Raw genomic sequence first — 26051 nt, 5'->3', positions numbered from 1 at the left:
AGGGATAAAGAGGGACATTATATAATAATAAAAGGTAAATAGGCCAAATGAATGGAACAATCCTAGATACACATGTACCTAACAACAGAACTTCAAAATACATGAAGCAAAAACTGACAGAACAAAAAGGAAAGACAAATCAACAATTATAGCTAGAAACTTGAACTCTCCTATCATAATAGTACTACTAAACTGAAAAATCAGCAAGAATATAAAAGAACTGAACTATCTACCAACTGGATTTCACCCATGTTAACAGAGAACTCCACCCAAGAACAACAGAATACACATCTTTTTCAAAGGCATGTGGGTTAAGAACCTTACAAAGCTCTCTAACCATAATAGAATTAGACTAGAAATCACCAACAGAATAACAGGAAAATATACAAACACTGGGAAATGAAAATCCTTCTAAATAATCCATTAGTCAAAATATCTAACAATCAGATAGAACTTTCAAGGAAAATTAGAAAATAGTTTGACTGGATCAAGATCAAAGAATAACATTATCAAAATTTGTGGGATTCAGGTAAATCAGTACTTAGAAGGAAATTAATAGCATAAAATGCTTATATTAGAAAAGATAAAAGATCAAAATAATAACCTAAGTTTCTACCTTAAGTAACTTGAAAATAGAAAAATAAACCAAAAGCAAGCAGAATGAAGGAAATGCTTAAGAGCAGAAATTAATAAAATTATAAACAAAACTATAGAGAAATCAATGAAAACGTAAGATAACAAAGGGTCCAGAAATCATGTCACATGCAAAACCATGCAGGAATTTTCAGTCAATAGAGGGAATACTAAAAAGGATGAATGATTATTATGATGTTCGAATACCTGTAGAGCTGTCACAGAAATGGGTGTAAAGTATAACAAGGCAGATACTGGGTCAATGTACGAAAGAGAATTTATCAATTAGAGCTAGCTGACAGTGAAGTGGGCTGCTTCATAAACAGTAAGCTTTTCAGTAATCAAACAGAATCCAAATGAATTATCTCATCAGGAATTCAATTTAAGTAATTTGGAGGTGATCTTTAAGAACCTTTAGCTATTTGATTACAAAACTCTACTTTATAAAATAGTACATAGATTTAAGCACTCCCGAGTCGGACTGCACAGCCATTCTCGGCGGTGCAGATAGACTCTTAAGAAGCTACACCATCGTCTCTTGAGACGGACGGCTGCCGACGACGACGATAATACTCTAATTGTTAATTTGCAGCATATACTATATCGTTCCCTATAAGACAAAATAATAACTAACACACATGGTAAAAAGAAATGTCTGATCCCTTTTACTACTCCCAGGGCCAGAGAATGAAAGTAAATGCTTACATCTAATCTGGTCTGATGCTGCTTAGTCATCTGATCTTGAACCTTCAGTCTTCGGAGAAGTTCTTTGAATCCCACCATCGGTACAGGAATTAACCTGAAGAAACGCAAGTGGTCAATTTCCAGACCTTACATCTATTATTATAAAACATAAGTTAATAAGGTTTATATAATAACATTCATATAATTTCACATTAAATTTGTAGTTTATAAAGGCAGATCTATGACTATGAAATCAGCAATGTCTCACCATGAAGATTTTATTCAACCTCCCTATTTTATAAATGGGGAAATAAAGTTCGGTAAAAAGTTGTATTATTAAATGTGAATATAATTAGGGTACCGGTAGTCAGATTTCAATGTTTTCACATTATGCTGCTTTACCATAGTCAACAGTCTTTAAAAAGTAATAGAAATAAGTCCTGGCTGGTGTGGCTCAGTGGACTGAGTGCTGGCCTGTGAACCAAAGGGTTGCCAGTTCGATTCTCAGTCAGGGCACATGCCTGTGTTGCAGGCTGAGTCCCTGGTTGGGGGCGTTGTGAGAGGCAACCACATATCCATGTTTCTCTTCCTCTCTTTCTCCTTCCCTTCCCCTCTCTCTAAAAATAAATAAAATCTTTTAAAAATAAATAAATAAAAACGAACTCACCTGAAATGTTAATAGCTTGCATGTTTGCTCTCCTTGTAGCAAATATAAATTCTTATATGAAAACAAGATAAAGATACACTTACTTTTCAGGATCAGGGTTATCCACCTTGGCTTGTTCCCAGATGATAGGATCAACACCTATCACAGGAAGAAATGTTTTCTAAATGAATTATTTCCCATTTTTATATCTGTATGAAAGGTATTCCCAAAGTAAGACACAGAACCCATAAACTGGAATGAAAAATGACTGTCATATATAACCACTACAAAAATAAAAATTTTGTGAAATAAAGCTATAAAAGATGTAAATAGGTAAATTAATATAACCTATAATAGATTAACCTTCAAAATACAGAAAGAGCTCCTGTAAATATAAAGGAAGACAAAAAAAAAAAAAAGCTAACAGAAAGACAATGGAGAAAGGACATGAGACTCTTTCAAGATGAGCACACTTTCAGGTTTTACTTGAAGACTCAGTTAAAACAGAGGTAAACCAGAAAAAACAAAGTCAAGCCCTGGCTGGTGTGGCTCAGTGGACTGAGTGCCAGTCTGCAAACCAAAAGGTCGCTGGTTCAATTCCAGTCAGGGCACTTGCCTGTGTTGCAGGCCAGATCCCCAGCTTGGGGTGTGCAAGAAGCAACCAATTGATGTTTCGCTCCCTCTCTTTCTCCCTCCCTTCCCCTGTCTTGGAAAATAAATAGAATCTTTTTTTAAAAATCAAAATATTAAGAGTAAATTACCTTTGGGTAGATGGATTATAGGCTATTTTTCTTTAGTCTGCCATTTCCCAAAATTTCTAACAACTTACTAGCTATGTAATAATGATTAAAAAAAATTAGATGAATAAAGAAATTCTAAAACCGTCTCAAATAAGTAAACGGGTGATAAGCTGACACTGGTTTTATTACCATTAATAGCCAACCAACACCTCCAAGTCTTTCATTTCCTCAACTCTACGAGTAGAGAAGCATACCAGCAGGAGGATTCTGTAAAAGCTGTTTGATCTGCGCAGGAGAAAGTTCTGTTCTGGTCATAGAGAGGGTTACACCAAGTTGCTGCAGCTGTGTTTTTATATTGGTTTGCTCAAAATGGGTATATAGTGTTGTAGCTGGAACTCTTCTTGAAGTACCATTGGGAGAACGCTCAATAACATAAATGACAACTTCTGTCCTGGGGAAAAAAGAACCAAGTTATAAAATATGAAGCATATAACTCATAGTCACAATTATCAACGCAGCATGTGATTTTAAAAGGGCACTAGCTGAACTAAAAAATGGCTGGTTTAGAAGGGAATTAAATTTTTTTCCCCTTAAGTCTTGAAAAATAAATTCCTAATGTTCTGTTCACTTAAAAATCAACTTACTTGATAAAGTTAAAATGAGACAAGCAAATAAGTTATCTGTAAAAGGTTTGCTTAGCTGCAAAGTTCTATGTAAATATCATTTATTATTTTTTTTAGATTTGAGAAGTACTTTGAATATCCTCTTGAAGCAATAGGTTGCTTTACTCAGTTAAGACTAAGCAGTAAAATCTGATTTCAGTTATATCCTAAAGTAAATGTCTTACCACTAAAGTATGAAAATTATAGAACAAGGAAAGTTAATCCATCATATTTATCCATGAATAACATGAATAGTAATCAGTTAAAACTTTCCCTCACAGATAGAGAGCAGGATGAGAGCTATGGCGAGGGCCAGGGCGGGGGGCCGGTAGTTAGAAGGCAGAGGGATCAAGCAAAAAGGACACATGGACACGGACCACATATGGTGATTGTAGAGGAAGGGGGGTATAAGGGGACTAAATGGTAATGGGGGGAAAAAAAGCTGTTGTGAACACTGTATAGGTTTTTGTATGAAAATAAGTTTATATATCTGGAGTAAATACCTAAAAGTGGAAAAAAAAAACCCAAAACTTTCCATTAATGTCTTAGTGGCCCTTGATATGCACACAGCCATGATTAATATTTCTTCCTGCTTCTAGTAAAAAAAATCTAAAAAATTATTAGCATCTAATAAACTCTAAAACCAAGATTAAGAAAAAGCTTTTAAATGTTTCTATAAAAATACTGAAAAATCACTAGCTGAGAAATAATTATTAACTCTGAAATTTAATTGGGGCTTTAGCAACAAAAACACTTGATCACTCTCTGGACCAAGGCACACAGAAATAAATACTATATTTATTGTATACTTACTGATCATCTGGCAATGTTTTAACACCCTCTACGTTTACTGTCAGGGTCTGGTTTCCTCCCAAAATTTTATGCAATGATTCTACCAACTGCTGTTGCTGGCTTCGAATATCTGTTTCTTTTTTGTTGAAAACTAACACCACTAGCCCATCTTCATCTTTATTACTGGGCATACAACTATAACCTACTGCCTGTGGAATGACAAAATAAGTGACATCAATAATATGTTCAGATCTTAAATTCAGTATTTAGTATTGATAGCTTCATATGTACTAAAATGGGGAAAACAGCTTCATTTCTGGTAATAAAGGAAATAATGATTCTTACCTCCTAGGAGGTCATACAATTAATTACAAAGAGAAATTCTTTTACCCCAGAATAACATAAAATTCAAGAGTAAGATTTAAAAATTCCTCAACAGAGTAACTAAGTAGCATTTGCCTCTGAAAAACTTTGATATCCACAGCTGTTGAGTTCTTCTACATATTGCTGAAACAACTCCTACTGTCATATAAAAATGAATGCATTTGGTCATGGCCCAAAATGTAAGTTATTTTATTATACATTACTCATGGAATCTATAGTTTTAGATATGACAAAGTCATTCTAGAGAATTACTTTTAGACAGAAGCCTTTTCTCTTTTGTCAATACTTAAAACACAAGTTTTTAAAAAGAATTTAAATTCACTCTAGATTAGTTCATTATGCATTTTACCATATGTACGTTGTTTATCAACTTTAAAAGGAAAAAACAGTTATGTTCAACCTATGCCTACTGTATATGTCTTAGTCACTAATCAAGGTTTTAAAATTTCAAACACACATTCCAAGACTTTCTTTTTGTCAGAGGGATAAGATAAGGAAATATTCTTTAACAAGATCAGCTGGTCATTTCTGTTGTTTAACCACATTCAAAGGTCTGATTGTAAGCTTTGCAGCGCCAAACAGAGGCTTATGTACACACTGATTAGGTTTAAGAGATTGACATAGGCCAACAAAACTCAAAAGAGACTGAAGTAAACTGGATTGCAATGTATTAATTTGTTATAAAAATAAACAAGTTAACCTAAATACTGTCACTGACTGAGGAACAGAATCTGAGAAGTCAAATTCAAATGAGAAGGCTGTTTGGTAGGGATGGAATCAGAACAAAGAAAATGGACTACATTGTTTTAACAGCTTTGGCATCAAGCTCTGATAGTGACAATAGGATTATGTCAGGCAGAACAGATACTCCTGTATGCTGGTTAGGGTGTACTTGCCTGGACAATGTTAGATAAACACCACTAAATTCTAGTTTTAAGTCTCCCTTTAATGGATGCCAAGCAGACCATTCCCCCTTTGTTAACATTCTTCCTCAGTTATAAATTACATTCTAGTCATACCTTTTTTCAGTCATATTCTGGTCACCTTCTATCACACATATATATGATCACTTCAATTTTATAATTTTTGCATTTTAAACAAAAGCATACTGTACCATGTTCAAGGAGTACTGAAAAACCAAGCTATTCTTTTCTTAGTATTATTTTAACACAAATATCATATCCTCTCTATACACTCTCTTCAGGTGAAGATCAAAAGCAGTACTAATACCTTAAATCGGCAAAAGGGATTTTCCTGTGTGAATTCCACTGGTGGAATGTTATTGTTGAAATATCCTTTTCCTGTTCCCCAAAAGGCCTGCAGCTGATTCCATTTTGCTAAAATAGCATCTCTCTCATCTCCTAACAGCGTTGGAGCAGAAAGAGCACTGGCAGTGTTTATCAGTTGGTTGGACTGGGCAGGAGCTTGTGTAGGCTGACTGAAGAGACCACCTAAAGCTAAAAATATAGCCCAAATTAGTATTTAAAAAAAACCAATTCAGATCCTAGGTATGGTAGGCAGAATAGTGACCCACACACACAAAGATGCCCACATCCTAATCCCCAGAAACTGTAAATGTTACTTTGCACAGCAAAAGGGACTTTTGTCTGGATTATCCTGGATTATAAGAGGGGACTCAACATAATCATAAGGATTGTTAAAAGGAAAAAGGGAAGTCAGAATCAAAGTGAAATTTGAAGACAGAGGAAGGAGCTACAAGCCATGAAATCAAGAGACTCTAGAAGCTGGACAAGGCAAAGGAATAGTCTCCTCTAGAACCTCCAGAAATAACACAGACCTGCAGACACATTGATTTTAACCCAGTGAAGCCCATTCTGGATTGCTCATGTATAGAACTGTAAGATAATATAATTTTCATTGTTTTAAGCCACTAAATTTGTGACACTTTATTACGTCAACAATAAGAAACTAATATACTAAGACAATCCTTATAATGTTAAACTTGCTTTTCTAATAATATCATCTTAATACAATTAACTCCATTACCAGAACACAAATTTGGATCCATGTTATTATATCCACACCAAAAAAATTTTTTAAATCACATGGATACGAAAAAGTAAATTTTATGAGGTTGCAAAATTACCTTTTAAACAACCTTTATTGCTATTATATAAACATAGAGGATACAAAGTAAGTAATAAGAATCATTATAACAATGTTTATCAACCGTCGGCAGCCGTCCGTCTCGAGAGACGATGGTGTAGCTTCTTAAGAGTCTATCTGCACCGCCGAGAATGGCTGTGCAGTCCGACTCGGGAGTGACATCGTATCTGTCTCCTCCCGTGTTGAATCGACATCTTGCGATGACGCTGAAGCTACAGAGCCTGGGCAGGGTGATATGGAGGGTCTGCTGTTGCCCATGCAGCAGATCCCCCCTCTCTTCGCAGCTGAAGGGTCCAAGGGAAAGACGGAGTCAATACAGCTTGGCTTCAGGTGCGCCGCAGGAGTTGCCGGTGTTGACTACAACGTCAAACCGCCTTAGGGACTCCGGCTCCGGATTTTCTGTCGGGGTTTACTCCCTTAGCCTTTCCCCTGAAGAGGTATGCCGCAAGGCAGCGGAGGTTTTTTGGAGTCAGAGTTTTCCTTCTCTGATGTACCCTGACTGGAAGATCGAACCAGCGACACTTAGCTCGCAGGCCGACGCTCAATCCACTGAGCTAAAGCAGCCAGGGCCAACAAGAAACAACCAGTGAATGCATAAATGAGTGAAACAACAAATTAATGTTTCTCTCTCTAAAATCAATAAAAAAATGATTCAATAAAAATTTTAAATACATTAAGTTATCCACTAAAGTGCTTTGAACTGTGCACTCAATAATGTTAGCTATGTTGTTATAATATAATTTTATATTGGAAGTAAAATGAAAACCTCACACTTACTAGTTTGTTGCTGCTGCTGCTGCTGCGTATTAAATCCTCCAAATCCCAGTCCAGTTCCCAAACCAGTACCTAAACCAGTACTAGTTCCAGTTGTTGTGCCAAAACCAGTACCAAATCCAAAACCTTTATTCTGAGTACCACCGAAGAGTCCTTTGAATGAAAAATTGAAATTGCATTAAGTTAAAAAATATCTGACCTCTAACTCATTTACTTCTACAAATGACGTAAGACTGTCCTCTTACCAGTACTGCCTGTGTTAGTTGGAGCAGAAAAGCTGAACGCAGAACCTGCTGTTGTAGATGTTGTCCCAAATCCTCCGAACCCACCTAATTACAAGCAGGTAAATAAAAAGGAAAAATCTTTTGTATATATGAGATAATTTTTTCAAATTATTTTATAAGTAATTGCTACATATAAAGATAAAATATAATGATCTAAATTTTCCTTTCTCTACTTTCAACAGCATTATTTAAAAGAATTATTCTATTGTACCCATCAAAAAGTCCATATCTTGCAAAAAATAAGTGATTAAGAATTTAAATTAGAATACCACAGTGCAATACACACCCTTCAACTAAAGAAGTGATTAACAGTTATAGCTGAGAAAACATGTTAAGCCTGTTGCCATTATGTTTAATGAACTCTAAAATGACTACGTATGTACTTTTAGAATAGGGCTTGCAAGTTCAAATGCCTACAAGATTTAGGCTGCTAACACTAATGAATGGTGAAGCTGCTCAATGTGGACAGTTTTTTAAAGTGGCAGCAGTTCCTAAATTCCAGCAGACTATTGCTGCAGGAGAATGGTAGTTTAGTAGTGTCATATTTTCATTTTCCAAAAGAAATAAAAGATCTGGATTTTCTTCATAAAATACAGAATTTTAAATCTAAACTCAATTTTTTTTCAAATAATTCAAATGTTTTTAAAATAGAGTGCCAAAAGATCAAAATGGCAGTGTGCTGCCAGTTGCAACCTTGGCTTTGGTCAATTAATTTATATTCTACTATAGCTTATATTTCTACTGAAGTCTCCACTGACACTAAGCAACTTTTCAAAGAAAACATACCAATACACTGACCTCTATACAACAAGAATGTGTTTCTTGAAGGAAGAGATAAGGGAAAAAAAACTATAAGTGGAAGGCAGTGGCAGAAATAGGAAACAGAGCTATCACAGGCCTCTGTATGATACCTATCAGTCTGGTAACTCTGACAGATGTACAAATTCTTAGAGACAAAATTATTGTTAACTACATCTAACTTGACATATGAATAGAATGGAATAGAATAGAATGGAATATTAGCCAATCTAAAATTGCTTTATGTTTTTTCCTTATTGTAAATCTTTACTAATGTAATGTCAAAAACTTTTTGTTTGACCCATTAGTGCTCTTTGAGCTCTGCCGCAGGTTTTCTGGGAGTCTACCTTTTAATCTCATATTTCTGGTATAAGAGACAGAGATTCATCAACATTGTAACATAAAAGATATAGGAAGAAGAAAAAAACAACCCTTAGATATTCATCATGCAATTTTGATATGGAAAATTACTCAAGAACAGACTGCATGTTGCATGCAGGCACAACCACTCTTATTTACTTGTATGTCCTAGTGCAGTACTGCAAAACTGTAAACATTATTTGATAAAAATCACCTAGAGTACCGAACACTGTTCTTAATCATTTTCATTTCTCCTCACTTCCATAGAAAAACTAAGATATACTCTGAATTGGCTATATGATAAAAATATCAGTCAGGATCTTATCATGTTCCCTAATACCAAAAGTGTTTATTATTAATAGTGTATCTGCAAGGATACAAAATTAAAAACTAGACAAAAATTTCTATCAGCTCTTTGCTAAAGGTTAAGTTAATGAACATGTATATATAAAAGTAGTTAAAACAAGTTATATATCACAACTCAAAACTTAACAGTGATAATTCCAAATGAACATGAAATCAAGCAAATACCAACAGATTTATTTATTGTTGAATTACAACTGGGTGGCTTTGTCTGGAAACACAGATTTGAAAATAATGTTTCTGTTTTACCCAGTGCCAATTTTAAGCAAACAAAGAAAAGTAAACATACCAATGACAATAATATGTAAGTGCTTCAATGGATTATTTTATCTTTGGAATTTTCAAGTATTCTTCAAAACGTTTTCAAATCAGATGTCAAGGTGGTACTCATACTACAGTAACAAGTAACTGCACAAAATACCAGACTTCTCAAGTAAGATTTAGGGAATAAAATTTACCAAATGCATATAATTGGCATGGGCATAAGTGGCATAATGTAAGAGAATATGGACAATAAATTCATATACGAGCAGCTGAGCAAGACTTTTCTATAGGGTCATTGTATGTAAAGTATACAGACCTATTTTAAATTAATACATATACACACATTATAGTTTGTGCTTTGCAAATATTCCAATGAACTTCAAACAATCCATCTAGATAGTATAATCTTCATAATTATTTTTTTGAATGCAAAGATGTCTAGCTTATCTTTTAGAGCTCAATGCTGACAATAAACTGCTTTCTGATCATTTAAATTTTCCAGGAAAATATCTGAGGATTCTTTCTATAATTACTGCACATATCCTATAGAAAGGTATACTTATCTGAGTTAAAAAAGAAATGCATAATTATTATACAAGTTAAAAAACAAGACGGGTTACTGCTGTTCGTATAAGACTTGTTCTCTTGGGAAACACAAGGACAATCAAATGAAATTCCAATGAAAGATGCAGGAAGAATGGGAAAAAAAAAAAAAAGTGACTGCAGGAGTCCAAGAATCCCAGGAAAATGGGCCTGACTGTTGAGCTTTTACTTTGGAAGAGATATCTAATTTGGAAGATATATTCTACTCAAAAATGATAATCCATTCCAAATTCTTACCACTTGAAAATTTTATTTTGTTCAATACAAATTTTAAAAAGGAACATTATACCTTGCAAGACTTCCCCAAACCAAATCTTTTATGGCAGTTAAAACTTGATAAAATGTTATTAATTCGACATTAGAAGATAAATTTCCTTTCCTTATTAGACAAGTCGCTGTTCGTTCCCAAACTCTAGGAATCACAAAATATTCTTGGACTCCAGCTCCCAACATTCGTTACACAAACGACCCGCAGTATCTACCTGCACTTGCCAGACTGTTACCAAAATTGAAGGGAGTCGCCGAGGTAGTAGGAACACCGAAATTCCCAATATTAAAGTTCACTGCAGGATTAGCAGTTAATCCGAAACCCCCAAAATTAAACCCACTGGCGGTAGAGTTGGCAGTCTCAAGCCCACCAAATCCTGATAGGCGTGTAGGCAAAGAAACACAAATTTAAAAGGGGAGGGGGAAGAAGAAAAAGAAAAGAAAGCAAGATAGAATTAGAAGAGTCTGCAGGAAGTTACACAGAACTTAACAGAAGACAAATCCTGGCTTTGCTCGAAACGAGTTAAGAAAGCGGAGGTGGGGACAGGAGGAAGGAGCAGGAGCGTGAAATTCCCTAGGGAAGTCCCCCCCCCGGGGGCTGGGAATGAAAGAGCCGCAGGGCAGCGCCGGGGCTCCCCAGCCCTATCCTCTCCGGGCCCAGATGCAGGAGCCACGCGAGAGTTCCCGCCAGTACTGGAAGCTAAGGTGCGGAGAGGAGGGCGGGTCTCCGAAAGGGAAGACAGGAAGCTGCCTCCGGTCTCTCCAACTACCCGGCGGCGGGAAGCGAACCCTAGGAAGACAGGCTCTACCGGGAACCCACGCGCAGCGAGCGAGCCCCGGGTTGGGCCTCGAGTCCCCTCGCGGCCTCATCAGGAGCCACCTCGGCCGCGCCCGCCCTTTTCCGAAGCTCTATAAAGTCTCTGCGCCGGCAGGAAACCCCAGGAACCCCAAGCCGGAGTCTCGGACCAAGGCGGACCAGAAGCCTTCCCTCCCCCCCTCCCAAGAGAAGGTCCGCGGGGGTCACTCACCCGCGGGGGCTGCGGTGGCCGCAGCGGTGCCCGAAGTACCCGAGGGAGCCCCGAAATTGAAGGCCATGTCGCGGGAGCAAGGAACCAAAAACCTGCTCCCGCGACACTTGGTGCACTCCGCGTTTTGATCCCGCGGAAAACCCTCCTCGCCAGGCAGTTCCGCTTCTTTTCTGGCCCAGCCCTGAGGCCGGAACGCCGGAAAGACGTAGGGGGTGGAGGATAGAGAGGGAACGCCCCGGTTCCGACTAGTTTCCGGGGGCTTTGTGGCCTCATGTGGCGTAGAGCGTCACAATTTAGGTGAAATGCTGGAAATCTGTAGCGGAAGCGTGCCACCTGAGGGCCCTTAGAAACTACCTTAGGGAGGTCCTTTGGAAAAGATGTGCAGACAAGTGTCTGTAGAGAAGACAGTTAAGAACCAAACCCTTATCCTCCATAGTGGGGAACCGATGGATAAATAAAACTAAAAATTCAGGAAGCAGTGTATTTTTTTTTTAAGTGGGGGGCAAAAGTGGTGCCTCTGAAAATGATATCTAAGGTTTTTAAAAATATATAAAACCTTGTAGAATTATTTGATTCACAAATCTATGTGATAACAAAAATAACAAAAAAGCCATTGTACCTATCAAAATTACAAATGTCCTTAGACCTCGAAACGCTCTTGTAAATGATTAGGCAAGATTACGGAATACAAGGCTGTTTACTACAGCATTGTTTATAAAAACAAATTATTGGAAACATGGGTTTGCCTAAATAAATTTAAACAAAGGGATACTATTCAGACATGAAATGGGAACTGTAGATTACTATACGAAGAACAATTTAGAACACTGAATGGTATGCTAGAATTTAGGTGAAAAAAAAGGATAGAATATTAATACACATACTTGTATAAAATATTCCTGGACACATATTTTTTAAAATGAGTATTTATTGCCTCTGGGAAGTGAATTGAGTGGTCAGGAGGTGGGTGGAGGAACGTTTCATTATAAACCCACTTAATGCCTTTGGAAAATGTAAATTGCTTACCAATTCAAAAAATTAAATAATGCTCATAGTGGTAATTGCAGGAATCCCAGTGTGAGCTATGATTTTGGGTGAAGACAGCAAGGGCAGAGACTGGGAAGCATACGAAGCACCCAATGATAGACCGGATGTGAAAGGAAGGGAAAGGCAGAGTCGAGCAAGAGTCCCTGGTTTCTGGCTTGTACAGCTGAGTAAATTGTGATGCCATACTCAGTAATGGGAATTCGGGAAGAAGACAAGAAAGAAAGGAGTTCCTTTCTTTACTTGCTAGATTTGAGAACAACCAGGCTGGGGATATGCATCAAGTGGTTTGGATATGTGAGGCTGAGGTTGAACAGTTTGAGTCAATAGCTTTGTCAGGGAGGCAAGTATCAAATGAGAAGAGGTTGCAGCTGAGTACCACTAGCAACAGAAGTGCCCAGAGGTAAGGGGAACCGGAGGGGAATCACAGAAATCACCTGGAAGCAGGCTGAATAAGGGTGTCAGTGTAGGTAGGTTATTCGGGAGGAAGCAGTGAAGGGGTAAGAGTGAGATGGGGAATGAAGAAGTGACAACAGGAATCTTGTAGAATGAGCCTGAGCACTGTCCCTCTGAGGACTGGAACAATTATCAGCTTACTCCTGCCTCCTTTGGTTGACTGTGTCCCTAGGGTTGTTAACTCCCCATGTTCCTGAGAGGCTTCCAGCACTCTGGAGAAAGCCCTGGGGCAGAAAAGCACACCATGGGACCAGCTTGAAGTGGAACTTGTCTGGCTGTCTCCAACACCCCACCACAATTGAGCTGAAATCAGAGCTGGCGCAAGGGGTGTGTCTCAGGCCTGCACCAAACAACGAGGCAAAGAGCATCTTTCAAATAAAACTCCATAGATAACTGGATGTCTGAAGACAACATGCAATTTACAGTGCAATTTCATATAAATGTTTTTTATTAGTGAAATACTTCATTGCATTAAAGGTAGAAATAAACATGTCAAGAATCACATGAAATGAACCAACTATACAAGCTACATTAAGAACATTCAAGTCAGTATTCTCCTTAATAGCCACAAGCAATTAACTCCAGTAATAATGCCCAGAGGACCAAGGATGAAGGTCACCTTTTGCAGAACTCATATCTCGAGCAATGTAAATAAAAAATTAGCCTCCCTTAAGTAAAAATCCCAATGGGGTTAGTTATATAATACTTGTTCCACTTGACCATTAGTGACTATTAGTGAGGAAATAAAGCCTAGGGGGAAAAGCCTGAAGCTAAAAGTGGCCAAGCCTACTTCCTGTCCTGTGTTCAACTCCCAATTTTCCCTGAGAAGTGAGGTAACCTCTCTCTGTTTGGTTTCTCCCTAAATTGAGTATCATATACATACAGGACACCGGTCTTCTGTGATTTAGTTGACAATTACAAAGATTTTGGGGGCTTTTCCAGGAAAATGGCTCCAAGAGAGTGAACATGAGGAATAGTTTATTTTCAATCTAAAATCAAATAGGTAGTACATTCATTCTTAACCAATCTATAATCTTGACAGCAGTTTATGGGTTTGCCACAGACTTCTCAGAAGGGAAATATCAAATGTAACTATATTAAGAATCATATGAAAATAGTATGTTTTTGGTTTCCCTGACTATGTATATCATTAACTGTTATCATAGTATTTAAAAATTTCCTTCTCACAGAAAATTATATCCTGATAATAGCATGAATTAGTGAGTATGCACTGGCTTATCAGTTTTATTAGTGTGGATAAGTGGATGGATGCATAAAAGAATAATATATGCCAATTATCTAGTTTTTCGCATTTCGTTGATTTGGGCTAACTACAGGCACTATCTTAATTCATAGTGATGTTGATATTTTAATGAATTGCCCCTTCAAGAAGGGAAATATTACCCTATTGCTGTAGTGCAGAAATAGGGGAAAATTGGGGCAAATAAACTAAGGCATTTTATTACCCTTGTACAGGGATCAGAAGCTGTATTTGTAAAATCCATGGCATTTCTTTTTCTTCACTTACTAATGCTGAAATTCAGTTTTAAACAAAAAATCCTGTAGAATTATTCAGTTGTTATGAAATACTGTGTGCACTTTGCCAGATAACTGTATAGATTTCTCAATTAAAAATGAATTTTGAACCTTGAGAACACAACAAAAAAATTGTCCTTCAATATGCTTGAATTCTGTGACATCTGATGGTTCCCAGTCCTCTAACTTAGGTTACACTGAAAACCATGAGGTCTTCTGAAGACAGATGACACTGCTTCTGATCCCAGGGGACCTTAAAGCACTTTCTGTGCAGTATTTTAAGACACTGTCGTTCCATCAGCAAGAAGATTGTCACAGAAGTGTAGGGCACATTTTCCCCTACTCAGCGGGTGACAGTGAGTCGCAAAACATTGAAAGGAACTGAATGTGAGAAAGGAAGGACGAATTATAAAAACAATTTCAAAGTTACCAAAAAGACCATCCCAGAAGAAATGTTTCTTTAGTGTAGTCAGACTTTCTGAAATTTATGTGCAACTTAGGCTATGGATGCATGTATTTCCTATATTCACAAATAATTTTACAAATAATCACTCAATAGTATAGTAATTAATACAGTATCATATTTGGCAAGGGTGACTGGTGGTGGTGGTGGGTGGGGGGCGCTTATTGATTTCATTCTCCCAGGAGCACCTTTCCACATCAAGATCGTTTCGATTAAAAACAATGACAAACTAACCACAAATCTCAGAGCTAGCATTTAGTTCTGCTCTATATGAAATATCTGCAATGTCCTCACCAACATTATCTATGGATTCTTCAATTCACAAAAGTGTAAGTAAAAAATCCTCAGGTGTTTATAACCATCAACTTAAAGGTGCCTCACTCCACCCAACCCGTTTACCACTTGATTGCTATCCAGTATGAAAGTAGTCAGAAGACCGAATCATGTTCCTGGAGGAATTATGAACTGATGATTAGCATGAAATGCAATAAATAACTTTTTAAAAGAGGAAATTAGGTGCACTTGAATGATGTACTGAATGAGGTTACCACTTTACCCTGGGTTCCAAACTCTTACTTCTGATTTGGGGGTGACATGAATGGAGGAATACAACAAACAACTGGTGTTTATGTATTCTGAGTACAAAGTCTGGAGAATGAAGCATACTGAATAAGGTTAGACCAAGTAGCATGAACAACTGATGCTGAGACATGATAACCACAACAGTGGTCACAAAATTCTGGAGCTACCAGCACCTAACAACAAAAAAATCACTGTACAAGAGTTTATTAAATACTTGCAAGACATGAAAAACAAAACACTTTGTCAGAGACCACAGGATTTGATAAAGCCTATTGGCCAATGAATCAGCTTGTTCTTTAAGCTCCGGCCCAATGCTCTCATCACTTGCCAGCTCTGGGTCTTCTCCCTCCTCTCACAACAGGCATTGAGCCTGTGAGGACATGATGGTTTCGACATGTTTGATCCAGGTCAGGACAGCTCAACACGGTTCCTTCATTATGCTCAGGCCATGGTTAGGTTCGCATGAGGGGTGCTCTTTCATCTGCAGTTCCCTGTGACCCAGAAGAGACAGGACAGTGAAGTTAGGCAGGTGTTCATGTCCAAAACTTCTCTCCATGTGAAACGTTGGGGGAGGGGTGGTGGAGGAAGTGGGAAGGAAGGCGGCTGTCCCACTCACCTCTCTTCTCTGGGCCTGCTGCTTCTCCCTCTTCCTTTAATGTTCATCCCTAACCCTCTCGAGGGGCCCTGCTCTGATCACAGCACCCTGGACCCCAGAGCGGTCCCCTTCCCTATCTTGACCTGGACTATAATCTTTATCACAGGCGACTGAATTTGCCTCCTCTATAATTTGAAATCTACTGAAGAACAGTGTGCTGGAGGTGGTGGTGGGTGCTCAATAATTGCTTGCTTGTTGAGTACATGTAGATGATTAAGTGTAGGGGCAGTGATAACATTTTTCATGGGCTTTCATATGTGCTTATGAAAATCTCAGGGACTGTACAATGTTAGCCTGGAAGTGAGATCAACAGACAGCAATGGCAAAATATGAGGATGTAAATACAGTACAGCATAGAGAATATAGTCAATAATAATATTGTGATAACTATGTATGGTGCCAGGTGAGTCCTGGAAACTTTGTGGGGAACACTTCGTAAAGTGTATGATTGTCATACTGCTATGCTGTACACCTGAAACTAATATAAAATTAATATTGAATGTGAACTATAATTGAAAAAAAATTTTTTTAATAAAAAAGAAAGACATGGCAAAGTAGTTGCCTCAAACCTAATTCACTGTAACATGATGGGCATAGGCTAAAGAACAACGAAAGAATGTGGAAGATGGGGAAATCAGGGTTAATGTTATTCAGGTGGTTTCAACCTGGTTCATTTCCTGCTTCAGGTGTGCCTCAAACAATTAGTGGAGGCAGCTAGCAGGGAAAAAAAAGCAACCCTTGTTGCCAAAAGGGAAGCTGCTGAGAATTTTAAAAAGGCTCCTACAGAAAAGGCTCACTGAAGGTATTTAGACCCCTGGGTTGGCCTGCTGGTCACACAGGAGGCCCACCAACTCTGTTTATCCCACCTGTTTGGGGTTGTTCTGTACCCCCCAGGAAAGTTACTACAACTCCTGTGCTAATCATTTATGAGGCATTGATGACTCAGTGGTAGGTATCTTTGATAATGTATCACAGATTCTTTCCAAGCAGGTCCTGGTTGCCTTGCCCCATAATCTTGGAGCTGTTTTATCACATAACTAATGTTCATTGAGCTCTTTCTAACACTGGACCACGTGCTTCATTTCACTACATCACCTAATCTGCAGGAAAAATTCCTAAGGGAGGCTTGAGTATTGTCCCATTTTATAGATGAAGAAACTGAGGCATAGTTTCTAGGATCACACAGCTATTAAGTAGTAGCACTGGGACTTGAACCTAAGCAGTCTCACACCAAATGCCAGGTGCTTAGCTGGACACCTTTACTTTCAAGTTATTTTTAAAGACATAAAGCTTAGGTATTCCATTCCCACTACAAGAGCTCTAAACAGTGGAAGGTACCACTTTATCACCCACCTCCTTGCTTCTCCTTTTGTCCAGCAGTAATATAACCATGAAATCACTGTGCCCAGCATAAAAACCTCAGAATCCACCCTAATGAGCTAGCTGACAGCCCTTCAAGGAAGCCCTGTGGAATCTGTCAGGTAAAGTTATCCAGTAAGAAAGAAGTTCCTCCAGCCAGTGCTCACCTCATCCGTGGATCCCTGTCCTCGGCACGCAAGCCAGGTGAAGATCAAACCAAAGAACACACCCAGTGCCATGATAATGTAAGGTATATTGGTGACAATCAAAGTAGTGTTAACCACAGACTTCAGTCGACTTGCAGTCTCTTTATCAATGAGAACACTCTAGGGGAGCAAGAAAATAGTATTGCCTTGATTACTAAATATCCAGAGAGTAATTTCTTTTGTTATACCTTTCTTACAAATCATTATACACAATTTGGGTATGTCCTCCTGTTAACAAACCAGAGAGAATGAAAATCCAATTATAAATTAGAATAACCAGAAGGGTCATTTATTTATCAACATCTCCCCTTTTCTGTTGAAGACATGTTTTACTCTCAAAAGAGGTTGGGAGGAGGAGGGAAAATATTAAAAATACTGAGATAATATCATCTTTTGTTTTGTATCAGACAACTCCAATTCATCCCTTAGAATCCAGCTCAGCATAACTTACTTCCAGAAGTTTTCTCTGGACACCTAAGTCCTGGTTGGACTTCTTTTCTGCATTTCCAGCTCACTCTCTAAAATCCTCCATCACTGTCTTCGCACTCTGTGTTGTAATTGTCTGTGGGGTTACCCGTAGGTTTCCTTGTGACTGTGAGGTGCCAAAGGCAAGACTTTTATTTCAGTCACCTCAGCAATGGGTATAGCACCCTGCACACAGGGGGTGCTCATTTAATGTCAGTAGACTGACTGACTGACTGAATGAATGAAACATTCCAACAATGGTATAGGGAAAATATAATTTTCCTCTTGGTTAGATCTGTGCTAATCAGGACCAGGGGTCTCGAGAGGAAGTGTTCAAGGGAAGTCCTGAGGTTAACCATAATTCCTGATTGTGTTCTGACTAAGGAAGTGTTCTAGAATAGCACTTTCTGTATGAAGGGCAGAGGCAGTATCACGTGAAACCATCATGGGTGAGGTATCCGAAAAGCTTAATTCCATAATATTTATTTGCAACAAATGGGACTTCAGGATTAATTTAGGTTCAATTTGCACTGAGACAGAGGCTGGGGATCTAGGGCTGGTTTTTCCCATCACTGGCCAAGGTCTGTCAAGGCCAGTCTGCTCCTCTGGGAAAAGGGAGTGAGAAGGCAGCCTCCAAGGTCATGTCCAGGTCTCCCTGGATTCAGTCTCGTCTTGAACAAAAGAAAAAGCAAAGCAAAGCAAAGCAGGGGCATTCCTCATTTTCAAAAAGCCCCGCTTTCACGCTCTTCCTCACAAACATTCAGGTAAACATTGCCTGGCTTTTTCCCATGAAAAAATAAAAGCCTTGTCTTAGCACCGTAATCACAAATCTGTCAAGATTTTTTATAAATGTGGCTGCCAATATAATACTAAAGTTAAAAAGGTATAAAACTGCATCTACAGCATGGCCTCAACTATGTAACATTCAAGTCAGAGTAAACTCAGGCAATGTGGGGAACCGCTCCCTGTGGTTTCGGGAATTGTAGCCCCAGCCGTGAGCAAGGCTGCCCACCCGGAAAGCCTCAGAGTCTCAACAGAACATGGAAGGCTATGCAGCAGACAGGACCGAAAGCCACTTAGAGGGTTTCCATGGGAACTGGATTTAAAGAATGCTTATTATGCTTTGGAGCTTGCTCTGCTTTTCTTATCTCTCAGTAAACTATAAACAATCTCTAGCAAGGAATGTATGAAACTTTACACCTAATGCCAGTGTGGCAACAAGATGTTTAATAGACCTTGACACAGACTGGTCACTGTGTCCTCTATATTCATATCTGTAATCTGTAACTATCAACTGTAATCCAGGTGCCTAAAAGCTATTGATGATTCATGAATTTTGACCTTGTATCTCCCATGCGTACCCTTCTCAGTAAAAAGCATGAGGGACAGAGGTCTTGCGCTTTTCTCTACTAGAAGGAACAGCCGCCTCTCTTTCCCCCCAGACAAAATACAGTGTCCTGGATAGATTTGTTCCGCTGTGGTCGTGAAACCTTGAACCTCAACCAGAGTAGTTTCCAACCGAGCCGGGGTGTTGGAGGCAGCTCAGCCTCAAGGCATCGTGCGCAGACATCAGCTGCACTCTTCCCAGAGAACCAAGCATGTCAGTGCTTCACTTTTAAAATATTAAAAAAAAAAAAAAAAATTCCCTAGAGTTCTATTAAGAGCACATATTAGTTTTACAAAATGTAAACCATTAAGACATTTTTTTACAAAGTTGTTATTGGAAAAAATTTTACAACACGATTAAAAAATAAAAAAGCAAGTTAAAAACAGTATGTCAGTCTGGCTCAGATTTTGTGAAAAGTGATTTTAATTTTTTTCCCTTTTCTTGCTAATCTGTGTTACTCAATTTTCTACAAAGAATAAGTATTTTTAGGGGTAAGAGAAAAATATTAAAAACTTTAAAAAATGCTGCTGTTGACAACAAAAGCCAGTCTACTGAGATTTATTGAGGAGAAAAAAACCCCACAATTTTCCCCTCAAAACGGGGTGGAAGAGAGGGAAACCGAGGAGAAAGAACGACAGTAATGTGAAGTTTGATTCAGAAAAAAATGTATCATAGGTGTCTTAAATAGTAGGTGTTTTCTGAGCTTTCAGAATATTAACAAAACTTCAATTCATACCTAACATTTAGAGACAATATTTCTGTGGGTGCCCTATGAAAGACACATTTATCAGGGAAACTCCTTTTGTTTGAACTAGGACATGATCTATCTCCTATAACTCATGATGTGTTTGTTCACCGGAGAGTAGGAAAAACTCTGTGCTGTGATGGAGGCTGAGGCAACCATGGGCATATATGTTTATTGAATTGAGAGAGAGAGAGACATCGATGTGAGAGAGAAACATCAGTTGGTTGCCTCCCATACGCGCGCAGTTCAAACCTGCAACCTAGGTATGTGCCCCGACCAGTAACTGAACCCACAACCTTTTGGTACATGGGACAATGCTCCGACCAACTGAGCCACACCAGCCAGGGCATATGTACCATATTTCATTTAACCATTTCTTTAACCACCTTACATAAAATTTTTATTAATGTTGACAATCACTTTTGTTTTACTCTCTTTCCTCCTCCTCAATTAATGAACAGTAAACAGATGACATTTTTACAGACCAACTGAGTTTCAAAGGAGGAGACACAAATAAAGGTTTAATTTGCCATCTATCTGCATGTTGGCTGTTATTCTGTTTCAACAGTGTCTGGCATTGCTTCATCAATCTTTGCATTTGGTTTCTTATACAACCAGCTTCCCAGAAGGAAGGTTCACCCAAATAACATTCTCAAGAAGGGAAATTTCTTTCTGTCATTTTCAAATCTCAGATATAAGTGGCTTCATGTTAACACATAAACAAGGTTTCTGAGGACAGACAGATTTTTAAAAATCACCTTCCTCCCACCCCTCACGTTTAAAATGACACATAGCTACAATAGCAGACTTCGTAAGAGAAGATTTCCAAGCTTCAACAGGTGGAACATACCCACGGCTCTCCCCCAGGACTCACCTCATTGACATGCATCACTGGGAAAACCAAGGTTCTAATGTTTCCTGTTTCACTGCAAAGGCAAAAGATGAGATCATTTTATAGGCATCCTCACTGTGATGGCACACTGGTCAGGACAGACACGTTTATATGGAAATTCCAGCACACTTACTCCCTTAAATTACTCAGAATTTCAAGAGACTTCTTAGTTATCTTTGCACACATCAATCAGAAGTTAGATTCCAACCTCTCAGTGTAGCCGTTCCAAGTGTTGCAGAAGTATATAAACATTTTATCAAACACAAGATGCTGAAATCAATTCATCAAAATGATTATAATTCTCCCAAGAGTCAGAGAGAGGGGAGGCTTCAGCTGGCAGAACAATGCTGACCATCCTCAGGATGTTTTGTAACCAGGTTGCTAGGTATCATGTTCACAAGAGCCCAGAGCAGTCACTGACTGAGCATTTATCATGCACCAGCTCTGTGCCGGTGACCTCGGGACATGATCTCACTGAATTCTCACAGTAGTCCCATGCAGTAGGTACTACTGTCCCAGGTTTAAGAGAGGAAATTATGGCTCAGAGTAATCTGTCCAGGACCACTAGAGTAAATGGTAGAGCCAGGATGGCAATTCCATTTTGATTCTAAAGCATTAGACCTTAACTACTAAATTATACTGCCTCAGAAATACACACACAGGTGACAAATGTGTTCATGCAATGCCTACCTTCTTCCTAGAAAGAGCCGTGATTATAGGGTTAAATCTGGCAAATTTGATGGGGAACCAACCAAATTTTATAGACAGACAGATAGGTGATAGAAAATAGAGATATATGATATTATGTGTAGTTTTGTGTCCTTTTTTTCCATTCAACATTAAATCATAAGTATTTTCTCATATCCAGAAAATTCCCATTGAAAAGTCTGAGCAGGAGACTATACTTGGGAATCCTAATTCAGTAGTGGTTTTTAGAGGGAGTGCTGGGAGGAAAAGCTGGACTCTGGAGACCACTGTAACTATCCAAGTGGAGGAGTTGCTGGCCCTGGGTGGGAGCGGAGGGCAAGGAGGGAGGCAGCCAGAGTCAGGGTGAGGGAACTGCTTAGTGGAGTGGGGATGAGCCTGCTCTGCAGCCTTACTAGTGCATGAGTTCTAGCAAGTTATTGAACTTCTCCTTCTCTGTGCCTCGTTTTCCTCATCTGTGAAATTGGGATAATACAGGGTTATTGTGAGGAATAAATGTGTTAACATGTGTCGAGTACTTAGAGCAATGCCTGATCCATGGAAAGCACTCTATATGTATTTGGTTAAATAAAATAAGTAAATTCTAAAAGCAAAGCAGCCTAAAAGATTGCTGGTCACGCCTTATCCCTGGACTGGGGGTTGGGGGGTAAGAGTGAGTGGACTTAGAAGTGGGTTGTATCCCTCCCGACATCAAGCCCCCCAGAAAGTCCATGTAGGAAAACTACCCTTTGCCTCTGTAGAAAGAAGCAAAACTTACATAAAGCCATCTATTTTTCTGACATAAACGTTGATTTGAAACCTCTTGGCTCCTCTTAGGATAATTCCTGTCAACTGCAAATCAAAGAAGTGGAAAGAAAACGTTATTAAAACCACAATTGTTTGCAATACGGCACTCTTTCTGTGTGTTTCTGATAAACTGGGTGACCACTCCCATGTGTGACAGGCACAGTGGGACAGGGAAAACACAGGTCTCAGAAGAAAATGCCAGATGTGCATTACTTTTAGGTGCCTGGTGACCAATGCTTCTCGTACTTTCATATGCCTGTGAGTCCTGATGGAGCAGGTCTGGGGTGGGGCCCAAGTTGGGGCATTTCCAACAAGCACCTGGGATGCTGCCACTTTGAATAGCAAAGCCCTGGAGGACCCTGGCAGAAGGGAGCTCCAACAGATACCCTGTCAGGAGGATGGCTGTCACTGCCAGAGAACAGTACCAAAGGGTGGCCAGGGCCCATCCAGGAGGAGCAGCTGCTGCTGTCATCTAAGGTTATGGGACCGTGCCTAGCCGTTGGCTTGGCAAAAAGCACCTGCTAACAGTTTGGCTTATGAGAAGGAACTTACTGGTGGGTAAGAGAGAAAAGGGAGAAAACCACACCTGATCTTGTTCACAAAAAGGTAGGACCACGGATTTCTCATATATAAATAAATGCACCGTGTGTAGCTAAGAGTGCAGCTCCCTAAACTGCTGAGCTCAAAGCATGTTTTGCTTTTTTCTTCTTGTGCCATGTGTTCAAAAGCCCAAGAATGAAGATATCTGACCTTTAATTCAGTCCTACAGTGAGAGGCTGTCATATTTTGAAATGATACTCACATCCTTTTAACATGGTTTTCGTTTTTCTTGTCTGCGAATATAGGATTACAGTGTATGTATAGCTGATGCCTTTTAAATGAATAATATATAATAAACTCTCAAAAGTACCTATACAAAGAAGCTTGCCGTAAGTGACTAAAGCTAATGTATATATATATTTAAATTTTAACCAAAACATTTCTGGAAGTAAACAGGAATGTCCTCAACTTTGCTAACCTGTGCCCTCGTGGGAGATATGTATATACATTCAGGTTCCAGGCTGGTGACAGAAGATTGACCAGGCTACCTGGGTCCAACTTCAGTTGTTTTCAACGATGGAAATGTCACTGTTGCCTTTTTGTTAAAGCAGGTTTGCTGGTGTTTCTGTTTATTAGATCCACAGAATTAAGCCTTCCAAATGGGAGACTAGGAGATGATGCCTTACATTTCACTGAACTGAGTTTCCTACATTTGATTGTATATGAAAGGAAGACAGTAGATTTAAGAGAGCGGAGGACTAAACCACGAACACTGAATAGACAGAATGACATCTATGGTCTTTCACCAGAAGGAGGTGTTTACTCACGGGATTAATGTCCACAAATGTCTCATGATATTCCTTAACTGGATGTATGCCTTCTATGGCAGAAACAAACTTCTCATCTGCTTGGTAGAAGTGTGGGAAAGATAAAATAATAGGTGCACCTGCATTTTAAGGAAAACAGAAATGAATGCTGTGGTTCTGAAAAGTCTAAGATAAATACCAAGTTCCTGACCACAAATCTGGTTCCTAAGGGGGTTGGAGGGAAGCTTATACATAAGTAAACTTAGGTTGAAGAGGGTAGGTTAAAATTCCATTCTACATTTCTGACATCTCATTATTTTATTCCACAATATATATATTGAAGTCCTACTGCAATTATTTATTCTTCAACAAACATTTACTCAACCTATAAAAGTAAATGCTATACACATTTTTAAAATTAATGTTCATGTTAGGTAGGACAGGTAGTAAACCAAGGCAGGGAGGAGGAGGGAGAAACGTCTTACCAGTCCACTCAGCAGTCCTGAGTCTGGTCGGTTGAGACGGCCAGGCATACAGAGAATCATAAGCAAAACTATGGTAGCATAGAAGGAGGGGAGCTCATGAAATTTTGTTTGTTATCGCTTCCATGGGAAAGAAAGCCTTTGTTAATGATTTCCCTGGCTGGGAAAGGAAGCCTCTGTAGCAATTTCACTAGCTGAAAAAGAAAGCCTTTATAACTGTTAATCCCAGAGTCCGAAAGGGGGCACAGGGGGAACCTAAAAACTAACTAAAGTATATAAATCCTGGAGTTCCACTTGTAGAATAAACTTCCTAACAAACTTAGTAATAAGCTTACTAACAACTTTATTTCCTCTATACAAGGGGCATTCAGACTAGCTGGTTGCCTGCCTGTAGTTTTGTGCTCCAGTGTATTTCATAAAGAAACTTGCTATCTTATTCCACTATACCTGTTTGTCTCTTGCCTGAATTCTTCTCTTGAGAGCAAGACAAGAACCAAGGAGGGGGAGCCCCCAGACTTGGGTCTCCCTGGTAACATTCCCAGCAGCCCTATGAAGTTAGAACTATTATCTTCATTTTGCATCTGAGTAGAGTGTGGTTCAGAGAACTGACAAAATTTACCCAGGGACATCAGCTATCACGTGATAGAGGCAGAATTCTAATTGCATATATGATTTTTCTCAAAGAACTTAGAGCACTTGTTTCAACTACAATTCTCTCCTACTAAATGACCTTTTATTTTTGCTTGCTTTTGTTTTTATTTTACCTAAGGTAGGCTTTGTTCTCCTGTATATGCAGATGTAGAATTTTTAAAGACTGTGTTTGGTTTATGACAGCTGCCCAGCATCTGACTAGATCAGGGTTTGCCCACATGAAAACCGGGTTTTTTGTTTGTTTGTTTTTGCCTTTCCTATTCATATTAAGAAACAAATTATTAAAGAAAACGTATTCTACATTCTCCTACTGAAGAGGAGAGAGGGACCCGATAATTGCTGCCAGGGAAATATATTTTTGAACAAATGAGCTGACTGGAAAGAATTTCATTCTGGTTACATACCCACCAGTCCCATGGCTCACTGTACACATCATCTGTCACACACTCAGGAGTTCTGCTCCTTACTCCTAAACAGTTTCACAAAGCCATAATTCCTTTCTTTGTGACCTACAGTCATCTTTAAAGTGTATTTTAACAGCTCTATTGAGGGTTTAATAAGGGCCAGATACTGTCCTGTTTTACATCCGTTATCTCTAACCTTCACACAAGCTTCCAAGGAAGTTACAATCACCCCCACTTTTATGGATGAGAAACCTGATGTCTAGAATACTCCTTAGTCAACCTGGCCAATTTGCTAACAAATAGACTAGGACTCAAACCCACATCTCCATGACTCCAGAATACTCACTCATCCCACTATCCAAAATGTTACCCTGGGAGATTCAAAACCCTTCAGGACAATGTTGGAGAGTTAACATTTCAGTCCACATTTGGTAACACATAAGAGGCAAAAAGAAAAAATTGCAGCAAGAGGTTTGAC

General features: G+C 38.9%; 2 protein-coding genes across 4 annotated transcripts in view; both read right to left on the bottom strand.

Moving 5' to 3' along the window:
- NUP54 (nucleoporin 54) overlaps positions 1–11592 on the bottom strand; it is a 28084-nt gene extending 16492 nt beyond the window's left edge. The window contains exons 1-9 of one of the 2 annotated variants that reach the window (XM_090266739.1): positions 11410–11592; positions 10597–10758; positions 7688–7771; positions 7446–7595; positions 5772–5998; positions 4179–4366; positions 2958–3154; positions 2068–2122; positions 1339–1432 (exon numbers count right to left, since the gene is read on the bottom strand). In XM_090266739.1, the coding sequence (XP_090122865.1) occupies positions 1339–1432; positions 2068–2122; positions 2958–3154; positions 4179–4366; positions 5772–5998; positions 7446–7595; positions 7688–7771; positions 10597–10758; positions 11410–11476 (1224 nt within the window). In that variant the 5' untranslated portion in view covers positions 11477–11592. The remainder of the gene's footprint in view (positions 1–1338; positions 1433–2067; positions 2123–2957; positions 3155–4178; positions 4367–5771; positions 5999–7445; positions 7596–7687; positions 7772–10596; positions 10759–11409) is intronic. The other variant, XM_090266740.1, reaches the window with a different exon arrangement.
- Positions 11593–15678: 4086 nt separating this feature from the next.
- SCARB2 (scavenger receptor class B member 2) overlaps positions 15679–26051 on the bottom strand; it is a 56086-nt gene continuing 45713 nt past the window's right edge. For both annotated transcript variants that reach the window (XM_090266737.1, XM_090266738.1), the window contains 5 exons: positions 24058–24176; positions 22662–22735; positions 21182–21233; positions 17672–17830; positions 15679–15981 (listed from right to left, as the gene is read on the bottom strand). In XM_090266737.1, coding sequence (XP_090122863.1) covers positions 15943–15981; positions 17672–17830; positions 21182–21233; positions 22662–22735; positions 24058–24176 — 443 coding nt within the window. In that variant the 3' untranslated portion in view covers positions 15679–15942. The remainder of the gene's footprint in view (positions 15982–17671; positions 17831–21181; positions 21234–22661; positions 22736–24057; positions 24177–26051) is intronic.

The sequence above is a fragment of the Furipterus horrens genome, unplaced genomic scaffold, assembly GCF_987537825.1.
Source record: "Furipterus horrens unplaced genomic scaffold, mFurHor1.1.pri manual_scaffold_2, whole genome shotgun sequence".
NCBI lineage: Eukaryota > Metazoa > Chordata > Mammalia > Chiroptera > Furipteridae > Furipterus > Furipterus horrens.
Note: the sequence above shows the minus strand (reverse complement) of the source record. Positions and strands in the feature narration are given on the sequence as shown.